At 36.8% G+C, this 23,880-nt stretch overlaps 3 protein-coding genes across 7 annotated transcripts; 1 reads left to right on the top strand and 2 right to left on the bottom strand.

Moving 5' to 3' along the window:
* Positions 1 to 757: 757 nt before the first annotated feature.
* Positions 758 to 11,815, top strand: ICU2 (DNA-directed DNA polymerase). Of its 2 annotated transcripts, none has more exons than XM_021969527.2 (32): positions 758 to 923; positions 1,086 to 2,248; positions 2,398 to 2,568; positions 2,677 to 2,760; positions 2,896 to 2,970; positions 3,186 to 3,250; positions 3,453 to 3,543; positions 3,655 to 3,843; positions 4,129 to 4,292; positions 4,424 to 4,538; positions 5,147 to 5,326; positions 5,423 to 5,536; positions 6,181 to 6,300; positions 6,407 to 6,724; positions 6,885 to 6,977; positions 7,163 to 7,281; positions 7,399 to 7,471; positions 7,603 to 7,659; positions 7,777 to 7,869; positions 8,265 to 8,387; positions 8,466 to 8,563; positions 8,659 to 8,704; positions 9,252 to 9,365; positions 9,477 to 9,560; positions 9,691 to 9,804; positions 9,910 to 9,999; positions 10,083 to 10,156; positions 10,484 to 10,703; positions 10,866 to 10,919; positions 11,016 to 11,135; positions 11,232 to 11,288; positions 11,403 to 11,815. In XM_021969527.2, the coding sequence occupies exons 2-32, from the start codon at positions 1,115 to 1,117 to the stop codon at positions 11,547 to 11,549; spliced, it is 4,596 nt and encodes a 1,531-aa protein (XP_021825219.2). In that variant the 5' UTR covers positions 758 to 923; positions 1,086 to 1,114; the 3' UTR covers positions 11,550 to 11,815. The 2 variants fall into 2 exon arrangements, with proteins under 2 accessions (XP_021825219.2, XP_021825211.2); XM_021969519.2 differs by having other exon boundaries at positions 11,232 to 11,306.
* Positions 11,816 to 12,566: 751 nt separating this feature from the next.
* Positions 12,567 to 18,145, bottom strand: LOC110766013 (nicotinate phosphoribosyltransferase 2-like). Of its 2 annotated transcripts, none has more exons than XM_088244782.1 (16): positions 18,029 to 18,145; positions 17,548 to 17,751; positions 17,250 to 17,397; positions 16,997 to 17,116; positions 16,747 to 16,881; positions 16,566 to 16,627; positions 16,161 to 16,236; positions 15,469 to 15,570; positions 14,979 to 15,095; positions 14,775 to 14,833; positions 14,026 to 14,200; positions 13,689 to 13,823; positions 13,482 to 13,580; positions 13,227 to 13,335; positions 12,929 to 13,041; positions 12,567 to 12,834 (listed from the first exon to the last, which is right to left on the bottom strand). In XM_088244782.1, exons 2-16 carry the CDS (start codon positions 17,700 to 17,702, stop codon positions 12,757 to 12,759), a joined length of 1,683 nt encoding a protein of 560 aa, XP_088100908.1. In that variant the 5' UTR covers positions 17,703 to 17,751; positions 18,029 to 18,145; the 3' UTR covers positions 12,567 to 12,756. The 2 variants fall into 2 exon arrangements, with proteins under 2 accessions (XP_088100908.1, XP_088100907.1); XM_088244781.1 differs by lacking the exon at positions 18,029 to 18,145 and adding an exon at positions 17,884 to 17,999.
* Positions 18,146 to 18,901: 756 nt separating this feature from the next.
* ALC (basic helix-loop-helix (bHLH) DNA-binding superfamily protein) lies at positions 18,902 to 22,033 on the bottom strand. Of its 3 annotated transcripts, none has more exons than XM_021968936.2 (8): positions 21,420 to 22,033; positions 21,016 to 21,120; positions 20,814 to 20,879; positions 20,652 to 20,717; positions 19,768 to 20,082; positions 19,619 to 19,688; positions 19,362 to 19,518; positions 18,902 to 19,283 (listed from the first exon to the last, which is right to left on the bottom strand). In XM_021968936.2, the coding sequence occupies exons 1-8, from the start codon at positions 21,822 to 21,824 to the stop codon at positions 19,220 to 19,222; spliced, it is 1,248 nt and encodes a 415-aa protein (XP_021824628.1). In that variant the 5' UTR covers positions 21,825 to 22,033; the 3' UTR covers positions 18,902 to 19,219. The 3 variants fall into 3 exon arrangements, with proteins under 3 accessions (XP_021824628.1, XP_021824636.1, XP_088112079.1); XM_021968944.2 differs by having other exon boundaries at positions 18,902 to 19,272; XM_088255953.1 differs by having other exon boundaries at positions 18,902 to 19,518.
* Positions 22,034 to 23,880: the final 1,847 nt, after the last annotated feature.

The following is a 23,880-nucleotide window of genomic DNA, read 5'->3' as shown; positions in this document are numbered from 1 at the left end:
GATTTTTATTTAGAGTTGAGCAATAAAGTTAAGCATCTCCTTTCTAAATAAAATCTATTGATATCTTTGATAACAGCTAATAGAATTAAGCATCTCCTTAACTATTATAAAAGAAGATGTTTTCCCTTCACATACTTGCTTATAACTCTATTAGCCGCTCAACAAAAAGCTTAAGGAGATGCTTGATTTGAGATGGGGATAATCTATAAATTATAACATTCACAAAAAAGTTACTTAATCCTATGCGAAGTTTCGAGTTTGATCAAATATCGTTTTGATTAAAGATGTTGCATAATCTTACAAGTTTAATTAATCTGGAGAAGTCACACTAAGCACGCTATTAAACACAAATCATACTCTTGAACCCCCCGTTTGGGATGATTCTACAAGCAAGCTAGTCATCATTTGAAATGACTGTACATGTGATAATTTGTGTATCTCCCCTCGTTATGATATTTGAAATATTTTCAATAAAACTATTATCACTCATCATTTTCAATAATAAGTTTTTTTTGACAGTGCTATTAATATCACTTCAAGGAAACGAATAGTTAATAGAATAGAGTAGCGCCACCTGGCATGCGAGTCAGCTCACCGAGTCAAGGAAACGATCCCTGCACCATTCCCGCCATTTTGTCCCACCAAAATCCAATTCCGTTCCCGCCAAAACCACAAAAAAGTTTTATGTCAAAAATACCCCTAGGACAGAAAAAAATCAGCCAGCTTGTTGTTGTGACTCCCTCGTCCTTAAAGCTAACTTAAGCAGGGGTAAGATAGTCAAGAACGTAACCCACCTAGCACCACTACCTCCACTCAACCTTTGACTGTCGCCGCTGGAGGAAGAAGAAGGCTCAAGAGAACCCAAAAAGACCCAGACTTTTCAGAGCTTCTGGTTCCCTAGCGAACAGCGATTCTTTCCCAAGGTCGGTTTTAACGGTCTTTTTATTTATTTTAATTCAAAATGATGAACTTTTGTTCTTATGTTTTCATTGTCGATTAATTGAATTTTTGGTCTGGAAATGGATTGATTTGATTCTGGTTTATGGTGTTATATTGATATTTATATATGTATGTATATTTAACAGTCTAGCACTGAGATCGAAGAGACATATCAATGGCGGACGACGAGCAGCCAATTGGGGCCGTCGGGAGGCGGCGGAACCGAGGACCTGAGGCGTCGGCGCGTGCTGGAGCCCTCGAGCGCCTGAAAGCTCTTCGCCATGGCGGCCGCCGATCCGAAGCTGGTGGGTTCCAGATCAAGATGGAGAACCCGATCTACGACACGGTGGGTGACGACGAGTACGACGCGCTCGTCGCGAAACGACGCGAAGAGGTTCGAGGTTTCATTGTCGACGACGATGGCCTGGGGTATTGCGATGAGGGCGAGGAAGAGGATTGGACCCGGGCTGGGCCGTCGTCGGATGAATCTGACGGCGGCGATAGGCCGAAGAGGAGGAGAGCCGAGAAAAAGGATAAGGACAAGGAGAAGGAGGCTCGGCCCAAAAAGCCCAATTCTTCGCTTACGGCTGCGGCGGCGATGATGGGGAAGCAGAGGCTGTCTTCTATGTTTACATCATCGGTGTTTGGGAAAACTAGAGATAATGAGAGGGGCAAAGGGTTGAACTGCGATAGTATTGTGGATGATGTGATTGCAGAGTTTGCGCCTGACGAGGATGACAGAGAGAAACGGAGGAGGGGGCATTCGAAAAAGAGTTTCGTGCCGATTTCTTGCGTTAAGAGTGAGAGAGGGTCTGATGGTGGTGTTGGTTTAACAAGGAGGGCTGAATTGGATATAGTTGTTGCAAATGGTAGTGATTCTGTGCTGATTAATGAAGGGGCAAACGAAAATGAGAGCAAGAAGGACTTGGGTTTTGAAATTGATGATCCTACAAGTGAGCAAACTCATAATGTTTCAGAAAATGGAGGGGTAATTGAGGAGAAAAGGGTGGATTTTGTTGAGGAGAAAGTGGAAGCCGTGGTTAAGAAGGAAGAGGTTTTTACTTTGAATGCGAAGATTAAGGAAGATAATAAGGACCCGGCATTGAGCGCTATGGCTGGATGGAAGGCAGTGAAAACTGGAGGGGATGGGGATATTGGTAGTGGTACTGTGGAGGTCAACAGTGGCTCAAATGGTGAAGAGACTTCAGATTTTGATCTGGAAGAAGATGGGTCACTGCCTTTTTACATGCTTGATGCTTACGAAGAGTTATATGGAGCTAATATAGGCACCCTTTATCTATTTGGGAAGGTAAATGTGGCAATAGATTGATGTTATGTAAGTTCTGGTGTTTTCTTTGACAATGAACGTTTGTAATCTGTTTGATTGCGTAAGTGTAGTTTTAGTCTTGCATGATTAATCATGTTGCACTCTTTCATAGTTTTATTGTTTTGATATAGGTAAAAGCAGGAAGTACATACCAGAGTTGTTGTATGGTTGTAAAGAACATGCAGAGATGTGTCTACGCAATTCCAGACAGTTCTGTATTTCACACTGATGAAATGATGAAGCTTGAAAAGGATGCTGAAGAGTCAAGGATTTCATCCACAGATTTCCGTAAGAAGCTGCACGTAAGTGTTTTTTTTAAATTTTATTTTTTATAGGCATAAACGAACATACAATTTAGTCTTTGTTTTTCTTTCGCTGCTATTGATGCTTTTACTGTTTTGCTTTCTCAGGATGTGGCTTCAGGTTTGAAAAATGACATAGCAAAGAAGTTGTTGGATCTCAATGTATCAAATTTTAGCATGGCACCGGTTAAGGTCTGCAGATTCACTCATTGAGATGTTTCCAAATGCGCATTGATTGAATTTAAGTGAAGTTTGTTCAATCCTCTTAGCACTTAAATGTTTTGTTCCACTTTGTTGCTCATTTTGTGTTATTTGAACATATCACAGAGGAAATACGCATTTGAGCGATCTGACATACCTGCAGGAGAGAATTATGTACTTAAGATCAATTATCCATTCAAGGTATAACACTCAACCTGTAAATGAATCAGTTACATCATTGAAGTACACATCCAATTGCATATCAACTATGCTACATCTTTCTCGTAAAAATTTGGAGTTTCAAAGATTTTTGTTCTTTGAGTTTGTCTGTGAAACAGTGATGCTTAATGACTTGATGATTTAGTGGAAAATCTTATTTACTGCACTCTTAATGAGTACTCATTGCACTGTTGCAGGATCCCCCACTTCCAGCAGATCTAAAAGGCGAAACTTTCTGTGCTCTTCTAGGAACTCATTGCAGGTACAAGAGTTAGTGCTGTTCCTCATGTTTGGTGTCTGATCTATTATTCTCAGATAGTTTCTTTTGAGTTTATATTTTTATTCATGGCTTGGCTGTTTCCTAGTGGATGGTAAGGTAACCCTAGAAAATACAGCTAGCTTATGTTACTCAAGACTCATTTCCTTAAGAAATAAGAGAAAACCTAACATATTGCAACATACAGCGCGTTGGAGCTTTTCCTTGTTAAAAGGAAGATAAAAGGACCTTCCTGGTTATCAGTTTCAAAGTTTTCTATCTGCCCAGCCCCAAAACGGGTGAGATCCTCAAGTCTGGACTTCAGTTATCATTCTAGCTGTGCTTATGAAATTCTTATTTGCTTGTTGTCAGGTTAATTTGTAACACTTTCGGTTATTCTATATATACAGGTGAGTTGGTGCAAGTTTGAGGTGATAGTTGATTCTGCAAAAGACATAGGGGTTTCAAATTGCCCAAAGAAAACTGCAGAGAGTCCCCCAGTGGTTGTTACTGCAATAAGTTTAAAAACTATTATCAACCAAAAGCATAATGTTAATGAAATTGTCTCTGCATCTGTTATCTGCTGTCACAAGGCCAAGGTTTGTTCTAGAATCTTTTTTAGCGCTGCTCTCTTTTTTTTTTTTTTGGTTTCTTTTTTCTCTGTAACTATTGATGCGTCTTGTTGGGATACACAATTGTCTAAAGTCTATGCCATAGCGTGTAAATTTCTGTTTTAATCTTATGTTTATAACTTTTATCCATGTATTTGGACTTCTACAGTGAACAAAGTTTGAAGTCATAAATTCTTACATGCTTCTATTCCTGCTAAAGCAAATTACAAATACGTTCCAATATCCTTATATCTGTGCTCTTTGGTCTTTCAGATTGACACTCCCGTGTTGACCTCAGAATGGACAAGACCTGGTATGCTGAGCCATTTTACTGTTATCCGTAAGCTTGATGGAGGCATATTTCCAATGGGATTCACTAAAGAGGCTACGGATAAGAACTCTAAAGCTGGATCAAATGTTTTAAGCATTGAAAGCAGGTAAGTTTTACTCATGTATCTAGTTCTCAGTCAGTCCTTTTCTTTGTTCACTCTAGAAAAAGTAATAACTATCCTAACAAAAACTGTATTTTATGTACTGCCATTGAAGTATATTTAACTTTGTTTTGCAGTGAAAGGGCTTTGCTAAACCGTTTGATGATTGAATTATACAAGCTGGATAGCGATGTTCTTGTTGGACACAATATATCTGGGTTTGACCTGGATGTCCTTCTCCACAGAGCTCAGGTGGGAATATTTTTGCTTTGCTTTCTGTTAAAATTAATCCTACCTACCCATATTATGTATTTCTCAATGAGTTGTAAACAAGATAAACAAGGAGAAAGTCGTGAAACTATCATTCTAATATTTGTTATTGATAAAATTATACTTTGCTGGATTATTTGCATCTAGAGACAAACTAAATGGTATCCCAACTGCTGACTAGATGCAGTTCCTCATCAGTTATATGATCTGTTAGTACAACATTTCTTGTCTGTTGCATAAAAATCAAACAAAAGCCTGGCATATTCTTGTAGATGATTTGGATTCCAATTCTGAAATAAAACACTCATTCTCCAAATGCAGCTTTCTGCAGCTGTGCCGTTCCAGTGCATTGTTTAGTACTTTTATTGTTTCAAATGCCCATTTCTCATAAATACGCAATTTTACTCATGCTGCCAGTTCTAGTTTTTTTAGAAATGAAAATTCTGCTCTATCATGGAAGCACCCCCTCCCAGAAAAGAACCAAAGCAAAAATTGCCATTTATTATAATGTTTCCATTAATGCTGCTTTGTATGTAGGTATTATGAGTTGCCATTTCCAATGAAAATATAAAGATGTTCAAGTTTTGCAGGTTTGCAGAGTGCCAAGCAGCATGTGGTCCAAAATAGGCCGCCTCAAGCGTTCTGTGATGCCTAAGCTTGCAAAAGGAAGCACCATTTTTGGGTCTGGAGCAAGTCCAGGGATCATGTCCTGCATTTCTGGTCGCCTTCTGTGTGATACATACTTGTGTTCCCGTGACTTATTGAAGGAGGTAGGGTACTTGCGTTGGGGATTATATACATGGTAATTCTGATGAGGTGTAGTTTCTCTCAGCATCTCATGTATGTGATGTATGTTGTTCTTCCAGGTTAGCTATTCTTTGACACAACTTGCAAAGACTCAGCTGAACAAAGACCGAAAGGAGATCATGCCACATGATATTCCCAGAATGTTTCAAAAATCAGAGTTTCTCATGGAACTTGTAAGTTCTCATGCTTACATTATTTACCATATGTGTTTTTTTGTTTTGTTTTTTGTTTGTTTTGTTGTTAAAGTAGTTAAACATTGATTTGTTAATCTGTGCTAGACTACTTGAAGTGTTTTTGTAATCTCATAGTATCTCTATCATACATAGATACAGTTTAAGTGAAGGGGCCGTGATTATGAAACCGAAAACCCATTTTTTTAATTAATGCAAGTAAAAATATCAATAAAATTGGTAAAATAATGTACTAGAAAAATGTATTAGGAGAGTACACTTTGCATGTTAGCTAACTTAGCTTTGTTCTTTTTATTCTGCAATTGGCTGACGGTTCATGGTTGTGTAAATATCTGTAAAAGTGGTTACACCGAATGTAACCACTTTAACTGGTCCTTGTCGTTCATTTGTGCCATTGCAACATGTAGTGATGGCCCATTATGCTTACCAGTTGTGTCAATCTCTTCCTAAAAAAACACGGTTCTTGTTTAGTTTTCTTGACGCCTTGAGGTTTTAAAATTCAATGCAAGCTTAGTGATATGACTTGTAAGAACTTCACTAACAGTTCAAGGATAAATTTCCTACAATAAATGCAGAATTTTTACTTTGTCTACTTGCATGTGTAATAGTGTTTTTGATGTATTCAGATTGAATATGGAGAGACAGATGCATGGCTGTCTATGGAACTCATGTTTCATTTGAGTGTTCTTCCCCTCACACGTCAGCTGACTAAGATAAGTGGTAACCTGTGGGGAAAAACTCTACAAGTGAGTCGTATGATGCTTTTATATTTTATGAATTAAATTGAAAATTTGATAATGGACACAGCCTAAAAGGTATAGTTGGTCTAAATCTAATATATACATTTTTCAGGGTGCTAGGGCACAAAGAGTAGAATATCTTTTACTGCATGCTTTCCATGCAAAGAAGTATATCGTTCCAGACAAGTATCCTCATCCAAAAGAAACAAAATTGACAAAGCGGAGAATAGATAATGGTTCTGATGAGAGAAATGTTGATGAGTTGGATGTAAACGATATAAATATTGATAATGATGCACATAGTGGTCATGGAAAAGGCAAAAAAGGTCCTGCCTATGCAGGTGGATTGGTCTTGGAGCCAAAGAGAGGTTTATATGACAAGTACATATTACTTCTGGACTTCAATAGTCTTTACCCGTCTATTATTCAGGTTCCTAACATTAACACTTCTGTTATCATTATCTGAATTTTTTACCTAAACCTTCTCTTTCCCCTTGCTGCCTTTTTCTAATATTTTGTCTCCCTAATGTTAAGTGAAGTAAAATCTTTTGCACATTCTTGTGAGTATCAATACTTATTTAATTTTACAGGAATACAATATATGCTTCACAACAGTGGAGAGATCTCAGGAAGGATTGGCTCCTCGTTTGCCATCTAGTAAGACAACTGGACTTCTACCTGAGGTATAATATCATCCTCAGTAATGATTTGTTGTTTATTCATTCAGTACATTTTAGCTCAAACAGATTATTTCCAAATGATATGTCTATTATAGTATGAAGCTGTATGCCTCATATCTTTGTTTCCATATTCTTTCTCTTAAGAAAGTAGGTGCAGATATATGATATCTTTTTGCACTACTTTGCAGTTGTTAAAAGATCTAGTTGAACGGAGGAGAAACGTGAAGAAATGGATGAAGACTGCATCTGGTCTCAAGATTCAGCAACTTGACATTCAACAGCAAGCTCTAAAGCTGACTGCAAACAGGTTTCTTTTGTTGTTTAGGCTTTTAATTTGTTGTCCTCATCTTGATTATATATCACTTGTCCTTCAATTCATATATATTTATTTATTTATTTATGTATATATGGATGGGTACTGCAGTATGTATGGATGCTTGGGGTTTTCAAACTCGAGATTTTATGCAAAGCCACTGGCAGAGCTTATAACACTGCAAGTAAGAAAAATATGTTTAGCTTAGCTTACATTGTACTAGCGAATTGTTCATATCTAATATAAATACAGATGTTGGCTTTTACACTTACTGCTTCTATTCAGTATTGAGGAATTCCCATAATTGTTGTGCAGGGGAGGGAGATTCTACAAAGTACCGTTGATCTTGTTCAAAACAATTTGAACTTAGAGGTAATTTCTTGTATATCATAATAGAAGTAGTGGATACAGTCTTCTAATATCTACATCTAAGTTATGTCAGTTGAGATTTAGCTTTTGAATGATGTGCTACTTTATTTTATCTGGCAGGTAATCTATGGTGATACAGATTCAATAATGATTTACAGTGGACTGGATGATATTGCGAAAGCAAAAGCAATTGCATGGAAAGTCATTCAAGAGGTGAGGTTATAACCACAAAAGAGTGTTATCTAAATATTCTATGGTCTGTAAACTTTGTACTTGAGACCCTTCTCTTGCAAATTAGAGGATTGCAATTTGTAGGAATTATTTTCGTAACAGATGTGAATGTCTTGAGTTACATTGAGAGTTTCATTCTTCCACATTCCTTTGGAAAATCCGTAATTTTTCTTAAAGAAAGCTTAAAATCCATTATATTTATACATGATGTTTCTGCAGAAAATAACATCATATGGCACAAATAGTTCTCATAACTATTTATAGATGGTTCCCAAAAGGGGTTTCTCCCGTTAAAAGTAGATGCTTTAGCTTGTGGCATCTGCCTCACAAAAATTATGCATACTAGTAATCTTCTTTCTGTTTTTCTTTGCATCCAGGTTAACAAAAAGTACAGATGTTTAGAAATTGATCTTGATGGTTTGTACAAGAGAATGCTGCTTCTCAAGAAGAAGAAATATGCAGCTGTAAAGGTGCAATTCAAGAATGAGACGCCATATGAGGTATAAAAAAAATTTCATACTCCAGGTTTTAGTTCACCCTTTCTTGGAAGACAATAAAAATGATATTTTTCATTGCAGGTTATTGAACGTAAGGGCCTCGATATGGTTCGTCGAGACTGGAGCTTACTTTCAAAGGAACAGGGAGATTTCTGCCTAAGTCAGATTTTGTCAGGAGGGTATGCTTTAGCTTTTTTTTTTTTCCCCGACTTTGCCAGTCTGGTTTTGTGCAAAGATTACTAATCTGTCGTATTTGTGGCTCATATGCTCACAGGTCATGTGAGGATGTTGTTGAATCAATTCATAACTCTCTGATGAAGGTGAATTCATTGTTCTTTTCATATTGTTTTTCTTTTGTGTTTTGGGGACATGGTTTTTTCTTAATCACCAGAAATTTAAGCTCAGAGGTAAGCGGGGAAGGTTAGAAGGTAAAATGCTGAAATGAGACAGGCTTGGCTGAGAAAGCTTGAGGAAATGTTAAATCATGAATGAATGATAAGAGAAGATAAGATAGTTCAGTCAGTGGGTATCTTGTCCTCTGAATTGGACTGCATTTTTCTATATAACGAAAGTATGTTTCTTTTGAGAATAAAAAATCAGAAGATAAGATGGGGGCTTTTTTCTTTTCTTTTCCTATTTTTTCCTTTTGATGAATAAATTTCCTAGAAACTGAAGTTGTTTCTGTTTGCCATGTTGAAATCATTGTGGGTTTCCCTGAGCCATTTTAAATCTGTTGAGGGTTTTTGTCCTTGTAAATTCATTTCCTATTATGTGGCTGTATGATCAAAAGGATTGAATTGAGTTGCATTTTCATGATTTTGAAGCATGTTGTTAAAAATGTATCAATTAATGTTGCATATTGAACAGGTGCAAGAGGACATGAGAAAAGGACAAGTCGCCCTTGAGAAATATATCATCACCAAGACATTAACTAAACCACCTGAAGCATACCCAGATGCCAAAAACCAACCACATGTTCAAGTGAGTTCAAGAAGGATATTTAAAGTCCAGTATTGATTGATCTGGTCCCATCTATTTGATGTGTTTTTTTCATTCATCTATTCTAATTGATACTTCTGCAAACAATCCTAGGTGGCCCAAAGATTGAAGCAAAGTGGTTATTCTACGGGTTGCTCTGTTGGCGATACAGTCCCCTATATCATTTGCTGTGAGCAGGTTTGGATGCAGTAGAAATGTGTTCTGTATTGAATGGATATTAATTGAGCATTGAGCCCTTTTTTCAACATTCAAATGGTGATGTTCATCATGTGTAGCTTCTCACTCTCCACTCCCATTTGTTGGACAGGGGACCGGTTCAGTTAATTCAACTGGTATTGCTCAACGTGCTAGACATCCTGATGAACTAAAACGAGAAGATGGGAAATGGATGATTGACATTGATTACTACTTGGCCCAGCAGGTTCGTTCTCTGGTTTATTTTCTCTAAACCAAATTGTCATGGACTATGATCTTTTATGTAGTATGTTCCTCTGTCTTGATGTCTAAGTGCTTCATCCTGTGGCAGATTCATCCTGTGGTATCACGTCTTTGTGCTTCAATTCAGGGTACCAGCCCTGAACGCTTAGCTGATTGTTTAGGGCTTGACTCTTCTAAGGTAAAATTATCCCTCCCAGACAACTCTGAAAGTGATTGAAAGGGTTTTTCACTCTAATGTATTTTTAAAATTGGAAATTTTAGTTCAAAGTTAATTCAAGTGAAGCTGTCAGAGACGACCCTTCCAGCTTGTCCCTTGCTGTTGACGATGAAGAGAGGTAACCTTATCTGACTGCCATTAAAATTTAGTTGACGGTTATAATTATTTTAGAGACTGAAGCGATACTTCGAAAATTTAAAGGAGCGTGCATTACTTTTCCCCAATGCAGGTTATTCAGTTTTTTTTCGTTCAACTTTTTCATTGTAGTATGCTTTTAATTCTGAAATTCCCAGTTTCTTTATATCTTGTGGATAACTGTTTCCCAAATCTTTGATACTATTTCCACTAGTTCCTAAACCAATTTTTTTTTCTTTTCTCAAATTAGAATGAAAGGGTGAAGATTTCTATGAGAAAATAACACATGTATCCATGTGATGAACTGCAGATATCAGGGTTGTGAGCCTTTGATCTTGGCATGTCCTAGCTGCTCTGGTACTTTTGATTGTCCAAATATCTTGAATTCCATTTCGAAGTCAATCACTGGAAAGTCAACAAGGCCACAAGCTGAGGAATCTACCATCGATTTTTGGCATAAACTGCGGTGTCCAAAATGTCCAGGGGAAGGTGATGTGGGCAGACTGTCTCCTGCAATGATAGCCAACCAGGTATATAGACTGACTCGTGTGATTTTGCACTTACCACTAATTATTCGTTGAGGCAACTACTGAGGATGCACGCGGATTCTGAAAAAATATATTGGTTTTGAATACCCTATTTACATTGAGCATCTACTGAGGATGCACTCGGATTCTGTATTTATCTTTCAGGTGAAAAGGCAAGCAGACAGTTTTGTTTCAATGTACTATAAGGGTACAATGACGGTAATTTGACCTCTTGCTGATTATTCTGGGGTTCATTGGAGTAGTGAGTTATGTGGTTATTGAGAATTAATCTGAATCTTCTGATTTTACTTTCAGTGTGATGATGACACTTGCAAGCACAACACACGAAGTCTCAATCTTCGGCTTGTTGGTGATTCTGAGAGAGGAACAGTTTGTCCAGACTATCCGCGCTGCAATGGACGTCTTGTAAGAGAGGTTTGCATAAAAAACTTGTTGAAAAGAAAAATAAAATTGCTTTCTTTTAGTCTATTTTTTTGCTAATAATTTTGGCTGTTAATGTACATTTGTTAGTACACGGAAGCAGATCTGTACAAGCAGCTCTCATTTTTCTGCCATGTCTTGGATACGGTACGCTGCATTGAAAAGGTGAAAAACATTTCTTCACCAAGACATTAGCTCTTGGTATGAGCTTGTTTTTTTAATTCATATAATTATAATCTTTTGCTACAATTGGATTGGCAGATGGAGGCTAGCACTAGATTGCCACTAGAAATGGAGTTGGCCAAAATTCGGCCGATTGTGGATTTGGCTGCCTCAACAGTTCAAAGGATTCGGGACCGTTGTGCCTACGGATGGATACAGCTGCAAGATTTTTGTGTTACAGTTTAGATTGTTAGGTTTTGCAGATCTCTGCTGGTTAAGGTCACTTCATTTTCTTCTTTAGCCATTCATGTATATATTAGAAACAGATTTATTTATCAGGTGAGCCATTTGCTCAGCTAAAAAGTCGGGATGAAATCCTGTTTTGCTTGGTAGGTTCTCGCTCAGCAATGTTTATATGCAATCAGAGCCTGTAATCTCACACAGCACTATTGTATAAAGCTACGCATTACAAGTTTACAACTTTCTTAACAAATAAAGCTCTCTCTCTCCCCAAAACCCTAGAGTAACCCCCAGAGCAGTCTCCTATTCGTTGAGTGGTTTGTTTCAATTCCTAATCCTGCTTGGACTGAATTCTTTATAGTTTTTGAAGTGTTGCCAATCATCACACCCAACTTCAAAAAGAAATCAATTCTGAACACTTCCTCATTCTTTTTTGGACTGAAGTTAGGAAGGAGGTTTTTCTCACACTACTAAGATGGCATGAGGATTTGAACTTGAGACTTTGATTTGAAGTAAATGCTCTTTTTCACTGAACTAGACTCCATAGGCTAACACTTGTCCTCATTAACTATTCTACCTCTTAGTACCTTTAAAACTTCCGAAGCTAGACCCTAATAAACTATCTTTAACCAGTCTTTAAATATGTAACATAATTTCTCAACCCAGGCCTGCTCGTGAACTTAATTAAGCCTGAACATTTCATTCAAGTCTGCTCCCATTGGACCAGTACAATCTAGTCAAAGCCCGCTCAAGCATAGGCAAGATGAATTGGGCGGGGCAGGCCACCAGGTCCTTACTAAAATTCAGCTTTCTTGCTGGTCCGATTAGGGACCCGAACTAAGTTAATGATTCTGGAAATTCGAGTAGGCCTTCATATCAGAAGAATAAAATTGAAAAAGAAAAAGAAATAAAAAAAACAACCACGAAATAAATGGAAAGTTTCGGGTTTTATTTATTTATATTTATTTAATTATTGAATCTCATTCAAATTGGCTGATGAATTGCAGTGTCAGCCAAATAACATGAGGCGAAGCAACAATCATTCTATTAACAAGGAAAAAATTAAATTAGCGTTCCACAAGTCAGCTAAATTATGTATTTGGACATGTGTATATGCTTTGACTACTTAAAAAGGAACTACTTCAAACATCGCTTGCGCTAAGAAAACAAAAAGAATGTATTCTGCTTCATGTAACCCCTTGCTGCTACATACTCACTGCAACTCCCCAACAGGTGCTTCATTGAGCCACAGGAAGTGAATGAACTCGTACAATTTCGCACTCACACTAACCTGCTTAGCGTTGAACAAAATGTCGTTAAAATTTCAATCACTGAGAGATGAGAATAGTTTCAGTAGAGATGTATCAGTTGATTCAGTTAAGTACCTTGTACGGTGTTGGGTTTAGTCTCCTCATGTGGTCGGGACGCATTTTCCTTAGTTGTGTTATGCAGCGGTCCCTGATGTCCTTTAATGGTGGCAGATCTTCTCTTATTCCACCTTCAATAAACAAGAATCTGAGTTTAGACATTATGTATACACAAGAATTGAATTGTTTTGGCATTTGTTTGATGCTCATGTCATAACCACAATAATACAAAAAGAAAATGGGAGGGGAGTGCTCAACGCTACATGTTCAGCTATTGTTCTATTTCCAAAGATGATCACAAATCCTGTAAGTGTACCTGGGCTTCCAGACCAAAAACATTTCATAAGTTCTTCAACACGCTGTGGCACCACATATGCTCTCTTTGATTCATTAAAAGGGTGACGACACAGGATTCTTTCTCCAACCTGTATGTCAAAATATAAATAAAATGAGACTTTCTGCTTCATCATTCCAGTGCTCATCACATTGAGTGAAAAAGACAACATTGAGTTAGTAAATAATCTTGAGACAAATGTGGTGTAATTCATGCAGAGGCAAGTTCACAAGATACCTTTGGAGGTGGTTCATTTTCCCCTGTCATTATGTCTACCAGAGGATAACCTTCTTTTCCATACAATCTGTAACTCCGCTTTTTACAAGGAATGGATACCTAAAATAGGAAAAAAAATTATAATCTAAAAGAGAATGGTAGTGGAATAGAAACCTCTGCTTGATCCTGAATGTTTTGACTGGAAATTTGTTGACAGTATGACCATACCTTTGTAACATCTTCAGAAAGTTTAATGCGAGGCTGATTATTTATCTCAACAAGCTTGAAAACACACCCTAAAGCGGCTTGAGCATAGCAAGTAACTACATAGGTTCCAATTCCGAATGAGTCAACCTCATGACCCTACACAAAAAATAGACAAATCTAATTAAGGCATTTGAGTCCAAAAAAATGTATTTCATCCTGCAGCAATAAATCTCTAAAGACAAACAACTTGAAGGTTATATATCAAGACTAAACAAAACCAGCATTCAAATGCTTATGTACAGTTCTGAAGCCATAGCGAATATACTTTATAAAAGCCCCATAAGTTCAGAATCATTACCTGTTTGTTTAAAGCATCCAAAGTTTCCTCGTTGAGATCATTACTAGCTGTAATATTCGTCTTTCCAAACCCAGGTACTCCAAATTCTTTCTCAATGGTATGGAAAATCTTCCGAGCCTCACAAGACAAATATGCTAGGTCACCTGAATCCAACCTAATGCCGGTTGCTTTGTACCTGGACATAGCATCATCTAACTCATTAATGAAAGCTACAAATGTAACTAGTGATTGCGTAAAAATATCAAATCAATTGCGTCAAGAGTCTTCAAGCGCACAGATTAGCATGATGTCACAACAGTAATTAAAAAATTTGGAAATACAAGGTTAATGTAATAGTGCCTAGAGTAGAGGCAACTTTCTGGAAGAACTGTGGTTACTCTATCACTTCTAAAAGGGCAAATTTACCCAATGATGCAACCAAAACGACCCCAAGAAATAAGCTGCATGATTAAGAGATAGCGGAACAGATTTAACATGCCTAAGATCTCAATGTTTAAGCAATTAATATTGGCTTTAACCCCTTAAAAAGAAATAAACTACCACATGGGCTGCTAGGTAGGCGTTACATTGCAACTTCTAGTGATCTGTATTTACAACCAAAGCACAATACTAAAATCATCAAGTAGATATCATTACTCTATGGAATGGTTATAAAAATGGCGTCACAATATTAAAATTTGGAAGAAAACATTCAGCATTCATATTCACATTAAGAGAGCATAATTCGTCACTGTTGATAATCGACATACCCTAAATCATTGAGTGCTAAAGCAACGGCACAATAGTTAGGGATTCCACTCCTCATAACCTGGTAAGGAATGAAAGGCATAGTGTTAAAGATTCACTTTTACTGGGACAATAAAAGTATAAGTGGTCCACAACCATATCATTAAACAGTGTTCAACAACCACACCATTAAACATTATGAAGTAAGTTGCATAATGTTTACTTACATCATATGTGTCTACAAGAGCTAGAAAGTTATCAGGGAATGCCAATGCATATGATGTGAAAGCTGCTAGCTCACTTTGATTAGTCTCACCAAAAGTGCCATTTAATGAATTCGACCACTGCAAAGCACAGACGAGTAAGTGTTGTCAAGATTTGATTGAACTCATCTTAGATCCTAGTAAATATGTAAAACAACTAACAAGAGGATTGCAGATATGAACTTCACGTATTAAAACCTATACATGCATGCAAATGAAAAATTTTGCGAAATAAATTCCAGACGCATACAAACATACATATTTGATAAAACTGAAAGGGTTTAGTAGTCCAACTAAAATTGAATGTCTATGAACATATACGCAATTAAAATGGCACAAATTTATATAACTTTATCAGTAAAAGAAATTAGAACCCAAGAAGAAATGAGAGAACGCGCAATTGAGAAACATTAAAAAAGCATATAGATTTTATCTAAAGAGAAAAATCAAACACCTGAATCTTGCTTAACCAAGTTTGAGCCAGGCTAACAAAATCCTCACAAGTGCTCTGGCTATCACTGCTACGAAGTGATTTATCTATAATCTCGTCAGGGCTCTGCAAATCATTGTATAAATGAGACAGAGAAAAGCTTCACATACAAAGGCACAAAAATCATGACGAAGAAAATATAATGCTCATAACATCTAATATTTCACTGTCATAGAACAAGGACTTGACAATAAACTCATCTACTAAGGCTTCATAAGATATCACATTATTAATTTCCCTGATCAGATGGAATTCAATTACATTAAGGCCATGAAATCTATCTCAGATTTCAATGAATAAAAGATATAATTTTTAATGCTCATGTTAAAATGAAAACATCATGCTGAAAAAAGGAAGAGAAATGTATCTGAAAAGATGAAAAACCTTATAGTGTAAGGATACTGGTATTTTAATTGGTAAAATAGACTTACTAGTTACTCCCCTAGCTCTGATTATATAACTGTAGATATGCACAAAATTGATAATCCTATTTTAAAGCCTATTAGGGGTTATGCAGAATAGATTCCAAGTCGGTGGTAGTGGGTGGATTAACCCCCAGGGCACCCCCACACTGACAATATAAAGAATAGATCACAAGTCTATGCATTTGAAGTTGCTCTTCATAACTCCCCAATAAGGTTGCACGAGTTGCGTACCATAAATGAGCTGACAAAAGCATGAGAATGTGTCCCACGAAGTGGTATCCCAAATAACTTCCCAGCTGCAACATTACTGTCAAAACATAATATAGAAATAAAGATAAGTTGTTCCAGATGTTTACTCAGAACAACAAAAGGGCTGCTGACGTATGTGACAAGTGTTAAAAAATGAAGGGTCTCAACTCAAGGGAGATTATACATATTTTTCCTATTTCATCTACCATCGGTCATGAACAAGTTTCAAGTCAATTAAAATTTTTCCAGTCGTCCAATTGTGTGAATATGATTATATATTGTATACAGGAAAGTAAAATTCTTATGAAAAAGTACAAAATTATCCAAAAGAATTGTGAACAAATGAAAATCACAATGCAAATATGCTGAGCTTTCAATAGACATTACCTTGTTGCATGAAATCCTCCCATGTAGCAGTACTTTGATGCCCCTATTCCCCCATCAGGTCCCTATATATCAAAATAAAGACATATTTGTTAAGAAGACAATCCCAGTCTAGAAATTCAGAACAAAGAATTCAAAATGTGAAAAAGTTGAGCTTGTCACAGCCCAAGCTTGTGTCGGATACCTGAGCCCGTCGAAGACCAAACTCAAGTAGCATTTTAGATTCTCCAGCAACAAAACGATGCCTTGCAGCATTAGTAGCAACTAATGATGCATAATTAATAAGATTCAAGAATGGAGTTTCCAGCAACTGAACCACCTGAAACAATAAAGCAAATATAAATTAGAAAACACGCTAAAAACAAGTAGATTGACTACAATAACCAAGCAAAAAAATTTATAAAGAACAAAAAAACTAGTATAATGGTTCTCACAGCAATTGGCCCTTCAACTCTTAGCAAGGGAACCTTTGGAAAAACAACTGAACCCTCTGTAATGGCATAGACTTCAACTCCTGAACAGTCAACTCCTCTAAGATAATCATAGAATCCATCCTACAGTTCATCAATACAACTCAATTATTAAACTATTAAACTATTCGACACACATGCAAAATTACAATTTTAAGCTAGAACATGCACTAAAATTATAATGCAAATTACAATGAAAGTTTAAGAATTGGTTTACCTCACATGAAGGAGATAAAGACTCACGAACGAAATCGATTTCGTCTTCACTCAATTTGAAATTAGCAATGAATCTGATGCATTCTTCTAAACCAGCAAAGATGGTGTATTCACCACCGAAGGGGTTCTTACGGAAATATAAATCGAACCTGAAACAAATTGATATGTCACATACTTGAATTACTATTATCATTCTAAAGAATGCAAAGCTCTGTTTGGTTGCTGAGAAAGTTGAGAACTTTCTCGGGAACCAAACGGGGCAGCGTAAGTGGGCAAGTAGAGAGAGAGAAAAGACTGACACGGCTCGTTCGTTATGTTTGCCGGCTTTCCAGTAGGCGTAGGCCATGGTGAACTGGTAGAGATCCGTAAGCAGAGGCGTAACCATTGGATTGGTGGGGCCATCCAGGACCCGACCCGAATGCTCCCCAACCGGACCGTTCGATTTCGCCGCCATATTTGATACTCTCAATTGGTTTTCGTTCTTCTTCTTCTCCTCCGCTTAGCTATATAGGCAAGTAAATTATGTGTATGTACATAGGTGTGTGTGTATATATATATATATATATATATATATATATATAGGAGAGTGTGTGTGATTGTAAATTCAATTGAAATTAAGCCAACGTGTGCCTTACGATGACTGAAATGAGAGAGACCGTTAAAACCAAAGAAGAAGAACAGGAAGAGGGATTGGTTTCATTTCATCGAAACGCAGGTGGAGAGAGAGAGAGGGCATCTAATTCTAAATTCCAATGTTAATGCATTGGAGAGCTACTGTACCTTGACGTGTCGTTATTGTCTTATGCAGTCCCCCTTCTTATTCGAACCATATGTATTTGTTCATATATATGTCCTCTAAAAAATCCTCCTCCTTTTTTATTCATTAATACTGAAAAATTGAGCACTAGGGGCAGTAAAATATTGGCCCCAATAAAGACGAGTAGGGGCAGATATGTTGGATATTCGCCTCTAAAATAAAGGAGGTGTGGGATATTATCGCTCCTCTTAATAGGAAAGTCTCTAAAGAGGAAAAAAAAGACTAGTGGTGACGGAGTATTTATCTCCTACATTCATGACAAATTTCTGTATATAATCCTCCTTCCTTTCCTTTTCTCTAGAATCTTGATAAGAAACATAAATACATTTGTTGGTTTCATTGAATCTGCTCCGAAATCACAAAGTCAAGATTTTAAATTCAGAAGCTCCTTGTCTTTAGAAAGAAAAACAATGAATATGGTAAAAGGCAAAGTAAAAAACCATTTGATTTTGAGTATGGTTCCTGTAATTTCTCCTCGTTTTTTCTTTCTTTCTTTGATTATCATGTACATACATGATACATGGGCAACTTGCATAAATTATTCTCGTATGACTGTTTTGGTTCTGTGTTTCAAACTTCCAATTTTTGACTTCCTTGACCCTTCAGTCAGTCGCATGTAGGAAATTCCCTTTTCTTGTTCAACCACGACCTTAAATAACATCCCATTTGACTGATAAAACTTTCCAAGAAAAGAAAACTTGAAGTACGGAAAAAGTTATTCCAATCCAAGCTCAACCTTGAAAATTTCAGTCATCAATACATAGGTCCCTTGTTCTTAGGAAATTTCACAATAATAAAATATTACACAATCTTGAGGTAGCTTTGACAAGGCTTGATGTCATAATTTATAAACAAGACTTTCATATAATTCATATGAGGAGATAATTTCCAAATAAAAAAGATTCACAAAATAAAGGGAAAGATAGAGTTTACATACATGTCTCATCCCTACCTTGTACTACTTCTACCAATTAAGTAACAAGCCTTGCCAAAGCATTGAAGAGAAAACTCATCAATTGCAGGTTAGCTTTGTGGCATGCCTGTGATTCGAGCACGCAATTGAGGCTCTAATCAATTTGGAGAATTACAAAAGCTGTTACAAGTTGTGGCTACACCAAATCCAAAATGTTAAGAGTAGCCAAGCTTAACATGCATCATATGTGCCTTCTTTCAGTCTTGATGTTATCATTTGCAACCCTTCTTCTTCCTGTGCGCATGCTAGTAAAATGTAAAAGTACGGCGCCCGCTTAACCATTTGAAGAAAGGATAAACATCTTATTCATCAGATATGCTTACCTATCAATATGAAAATTTTGTTTCATAGCCTTTAAAAGTAGACCTTCCTGCCGGTTTCTTCCTTTGATACATGCTCCCAGAGAACTACTGCCTTTCGGATCAGATACTTGTGTGTTAGAGGAAAGTGAAACTCTAGCTGTTGCTCCCAATTCAAATTCTTTCAACAAAAACAAACATACATGTTAGACCAAAACTAGAACCCTAAATACATGTTGTTAGAGTTATTGGGATGGGGAACTGTCGGATCAGAGACCCACCTAAAGGATTCGTCTCCGAATGATTTACATTAATTTGTTGATGCTGCAACATGTCCTCCCTACAGATTTCCTTTATATGGGAGTAACGTAAAAAGTTTAGTATCATTTCCTTAACTCTGTATGCATTCTTAACAGGGCCATAATTTTACCTTGGATGAGTTTGGCAGTTGAAAGGGTCCCAAGTGAGCCTGCATTGACGATTCCAACTCAAATGAGGTTTCTGAATTGACTACATTTGACATGTCTGGTACATATGACTGGTTTGCATCGGTGCATTGGTTGGAGAAATGGAACAAATTTTGTGTTGGAGATTCCTGGTTCATAAGCAGTGTGCCTGTCATGTCCAAATGCAGAGGCCTATTTTCTTCACCAAGGTCCATTCTCATCTGGGAGAGTTGGACAGGTTGCAGCACTCCAGGTAGGCACATAGGATGCAGACTCATGCCATTTCTCATTGATAACATCTGAAATGTGAATAACATCTAAATCAATCAAAACCGAACTCTCAATTTTAATTGATGCTACAATAACTATTTTCAGCTGGCATTTCTCTATTTGTTCTATGCAGAAATTCCCATACTGTTCATAGGCAAGGGTGAAAAGGAATTTTTTAAGAAAAAGAGAGATTCTTCAAGCTGATGTAAACAGTCAATGGTGCAGAGCAATAAAAACATCACGTATTAATCACAAAGGATTAATACGTCTTAAATTTCATCCGAGCACAGAATGTCATGTGAGACTGCATCAAGAAACTTTTTGAAAGGCGGAGCAGCAAGAAACTTTGCCACAATGTGACTCTCTTTGCTTCTAATATTGGATCCTAGTGCATTCACATGGTCCAACCATGCAAATCACATTGGAGTTGTTTTCCTATTTCTCTTTCTCGATTCGATTTTATGATACAACCAGCAACAAAGGTCTTGGAGGAGATCTTGGGATATGACCACACAGTGTGAAATTTAATCAAAATTTTACCAGGAAGAGTATTTTGAAGTTCACCGTACACTAAAATGCAAAGAAGAAAGCTGCATACCTGCACTTGGAGCTGAAGCTGCTTGAGGTACTCAATGGCTTCATCAAGCATTGAAGCCTTATCTGTCTGCCACATTACAAGAAAGACGAATCATTCTCTCAAAAATCAAAACGACTCAAACAAACAAAATCAAAATCAAGCATCTTGGTATGTTTAATGTACCTTATTAGAATTTGGGATAAGATTTTGCAATGCCTTCATTTTCTCATTAATCCTACTCCTCCTCCTCTGCCCAACAAACCCAACACATCAAAACCCGAAAACAACGTGGTTCTCCGTATAAAAAAAAAGAAGAGAACCCAGGTTGAAAATTTCAAATCCCATAATAACTTTGGAAGGAGGTTCTCAAACTACAAAAGCCAACCTTTTCAGACATATTATGAACTTCTGCAGCTCTGCTTCTCTTTGAAGAACTTCGACCACACCCTGGCTTCCCTGCCGCCTCTTCCACCAATGCTTCAAGACCCTCCTAAATTTATAATTCCTCAACATATTAAACTTTAAAAAAATAAATCATATTACCAGAAAAAAGAAAAAGAAAAACTTGATCTTATATTCTGTGTTTCTAATTACATCTTATTATTTCAGTCAAAATACAGTCTTTCATTTGATAAAAAAAACTTAAACTAAACAAAGCAAATGCATTCTGCTCCATAAACTTTGAAACAGGTTTAATGATACTCTAATTTTCTTCTACTTTCCCTACAATTTCTCAGCAAGCAAACAGACCACAAAAAGAAAAATTCAAACTTTCAGGTCTTAAGTTACCTCGCTTTCACAATCATACTCGTCCGTCTCATTCTCACTCGCTCCGAACGAAGAGGAAGACACATTGGGATTCCCCGCCTGCAAAAGGGCGGCGGAAGAATCAACGGCCGTGATCCCGTCCCCTAAGAACATAGAGTGGCACGGACGGCTGAGATGATCAGGCAGAGCAGCAATGGACGGAGACGATGAAAACAAAAACTGCGGGGCCTTGCCCGTGTGGGCCACCACCGAGGCCAGAGAACTAGACGAACGGAGCAAAATCTGCTGCAGAAAAAGGGAGATTTCGTCGGACGTCGAAGGAGGCTGAGCAGGAGCAGCAGGAGCAGCAGCAGCTGGAGAAACTGAAGCAGAAGGTGAAGAAGAACAAGTGGCATTTTTGTAATAATGATCATAAGTATCCCCCATCACTCTCTCTCTGGTTTCTTTTTCTCCTCTGTTTTTGGTTCTGGTGTTGTTTTGAGGTTTTGGGTATGAGAGAGAGAGAGAGAGAGAGAGAGAGAGAGAGAGAGCGTTGGTGTGTTTGCTTTGGCTTTTAATTTGGAGTTTGACGATTTGTTGCGTCTGGGAGTGTGACAGAGTGGGCTGGTTTGCATTTGTCTGCAGATTAAATTAAACTGAAATTAACTAACGTTAATTAAATTAAAATCAAAGCGGATGATGATAATATATAGAAGAAGAGTAGCAGTCGCACTCAGCATTGCACGTGAGGCACACTAGAGCTATAGCTGCTGCTGCTGACTATGGAAATTAAACATGTTGCAGAGTCTTCTGACTCTTCCTTCCCTAATAATCCGTACCATCTAATTCTGTCATTTTACTTTACCCATTTTGTTTGTCTAATTTTAATTGGGTTTTACTTTGTTTTGGTTGGTGTTAACCAAATTGACCATGCACCCAAGTAGCTCTAAGTTTAATGGTACTTGTTCTTTTTCTAATGTTTAAAAAAAAAAAATCAAATTTAATTGAATCCCCCAATTGATCTTTATGTTCTGGTTTCTTTTAGAAAATGAATTTTTGCAGAATTGTCACTTGAATTTAGAAAAATTTAGGAGAAATGTCATCTTAATTTTTTAAAATCTATGATTTGTCATCTGACTTTAACATCATTTATTTTTCTCTCATCCTCTCTCTCCCCACCGACCCCAACGCAACCCAACCCCACCCGCCCCCAAAACACATTGCACTGGACCCCCCCCTTCCCCTCATCTCTCTCTGTGTCCATTTTAAAGTAGCTATCTATCCATGAATGCATATGCAACACACATTTGTAAATTTAATTTCAATTACTTTGCTAACAATTTGTAAATTTGGTTTTCGTACGAGCCTACATTGCTCCGAAGGTGTGTTGAAAAAGAGAAAGAAGATGGAACTCTTGTCAAATGTCAGAACATGTCAGGCAAATTTGGAACTACAAATCCGAGAGACACAACACTCAATGTCAGTGATGCTGCGTGTTGTTTAGCAATAGCCACCTATGAAGGATATGATGATCTTTGAAGGGAATGGAACACAAGTACATCCACAAGTCCAAATTGGATTTGGACTAAAGCGGAAATTGCTGATTTTTTCTTGAGTGCTTTTGTAGTTTGTAGTACCACCCCTAGATAAAATCAACAACTTTTGCCACTATCATTAGTCTTTTTTATTTATTCAAAATCAATAAGAATAAAACTAAAACATGCTCTTAACAAAAAGAAAAAGGTATATATGTCGATGTTATGAGTTCGAGCATTTGTGTTGTGTGTTTGAATTTAGTATATTATCGCATTTCTCAATAGAAAATGTCTTTAAAAATAAAAAGATTATGCTCTTATACATTAATACCTTAAATTTTCTCTTATATCTCATCCATGTATTGTAATTTTTACATACGCATCATATGTGTGTGATACTTCTGATTATATAATGAATATTTGTAAAACATAGGATATATAAAGCGATGAATTTTGTTTGCATATCAAAATATTTTGAAGTTTCCAAGTGTACATTTTCTTTCGCTCTCAAACTTGATCTTCCTTTATGTATATTAAATTAATTTACAATATCATTTTATAATTTTTTTTTTAAAATGTAATATTTGTTACATAAAAATCTATCGGACAATTCAACAATATTATAAAATAGAAAATCTTTACGTTAGAAAATTGAAAGAAGAAAAAAGCTAAATATTTGTAACGACTGGGATTATAATTTGGGGAATACCCGCAACCTTCTCTCTAACTTTCTTTTTGAACATTCTCTCTTCTTCTCATGACAAGTGTTATTTTGCTTACACTTAAAACAATGTCATTAATGCATCACACAAATTAGTTTTTATTTTCCAAGTTTACCCTTATTAAATGTATTATTTTTTTAATAACAAGCTTGTTTTTGTACAACTTTCTTATTACCTTATTAAAAAAATAAAAAATAAAATAAAAACTGAAGTTTTTTTAAATCTTTTTTCAAAGAGGACGTATGC

The sequence above is a fragment of the Prunus avium genome, chromosome 7, assembly GCF_965620075.1.
Source record: "Prunus avium chromosome 7, drPruAviu1.hap1.1, whole genome shotgun sequence".
NCBI lineage: Eukaryota > Viridiplantae > Streptophyta > Magnoliopsida > Rosales > Rosaceae > Prunus > Prunus avium.
This window is presented reverse-complemented; position numbering and strand designations above follow the sequence as displayed.

What these genes read in the sequence shown, in the direction of transcription:
- ALC (XM_021968936.2), bottom strand. Translation starts at nt 21,824, where the DNA reads ATGGGGGATACTTATGATCATTATTACAAAAATGCCACTTGTTCTTCT. An exon ending in TTCGGAGACGAATCCTTTAG is followed by an intron (nt 19,519 to 19,618) that starts GTGGGTCTCTGA and finishes TTTTGTTGAAAG; the next exon opens with AATTTGAATTGGGAGCAACA. An exon ending in CAAAATTTTCATATTGATAG is followed by an intron (nt 19,284 to 19,361) that starts GTAAGCATATCT and finishes ACATTTTACTAG; the next exon opens with CATGCGCACAGGAAGAAGAA.
- ICU2 (XM_021969519.2), top strand. Translation starts at nt 1,115, where the DNA reads ATGGCGGACGACGAGCAGCCAATTGGGGCCGTCGGGAGGCGGCGGAAC. An exon ending in AGATCAATTATCCATTCAAG is followed by an intron (nt 2,971 to 3,185) that starts GTATAACACTCA and finishes GCACTGTTGCAG; the next exon opens with GATCCCCCACTTCCAGCAGA. An exon ending in TTCATAACTCTCTGATGAAG is followed by an intron (nt 8,705 to 9,251) that starts GTGAATTCATTG and finishes CATATTGAACAG; the next exon opens with GTGCAAGAGGACATGAGAAA.
- LOC110766013 (XM_088244782.1), bottom strand. Translation starts at nt 17,702, where the DNA reads ATGGCGGCGAAATCGAACGGTCCGGTTGGGGAGCATTCGGGTCGGGTC. An exon ending in TTGGTCTTCGACGGGCTCAG is followed by an intron (nt 16,628 to 16,746) that starts GTATCCGACACA and finishes TTTGATATATAG; the next exon opens with GGACCTGATGGGGGAATAGG. An exon ending in TGGATGCTTTAAACAAACAG is followed by an intron (nt 13,824 to 14,025) that starts GTAATGATTCTG and finishes TTTTTTGTGTAG; the next exon opens with GGTCATGAGGTTGACTCATT.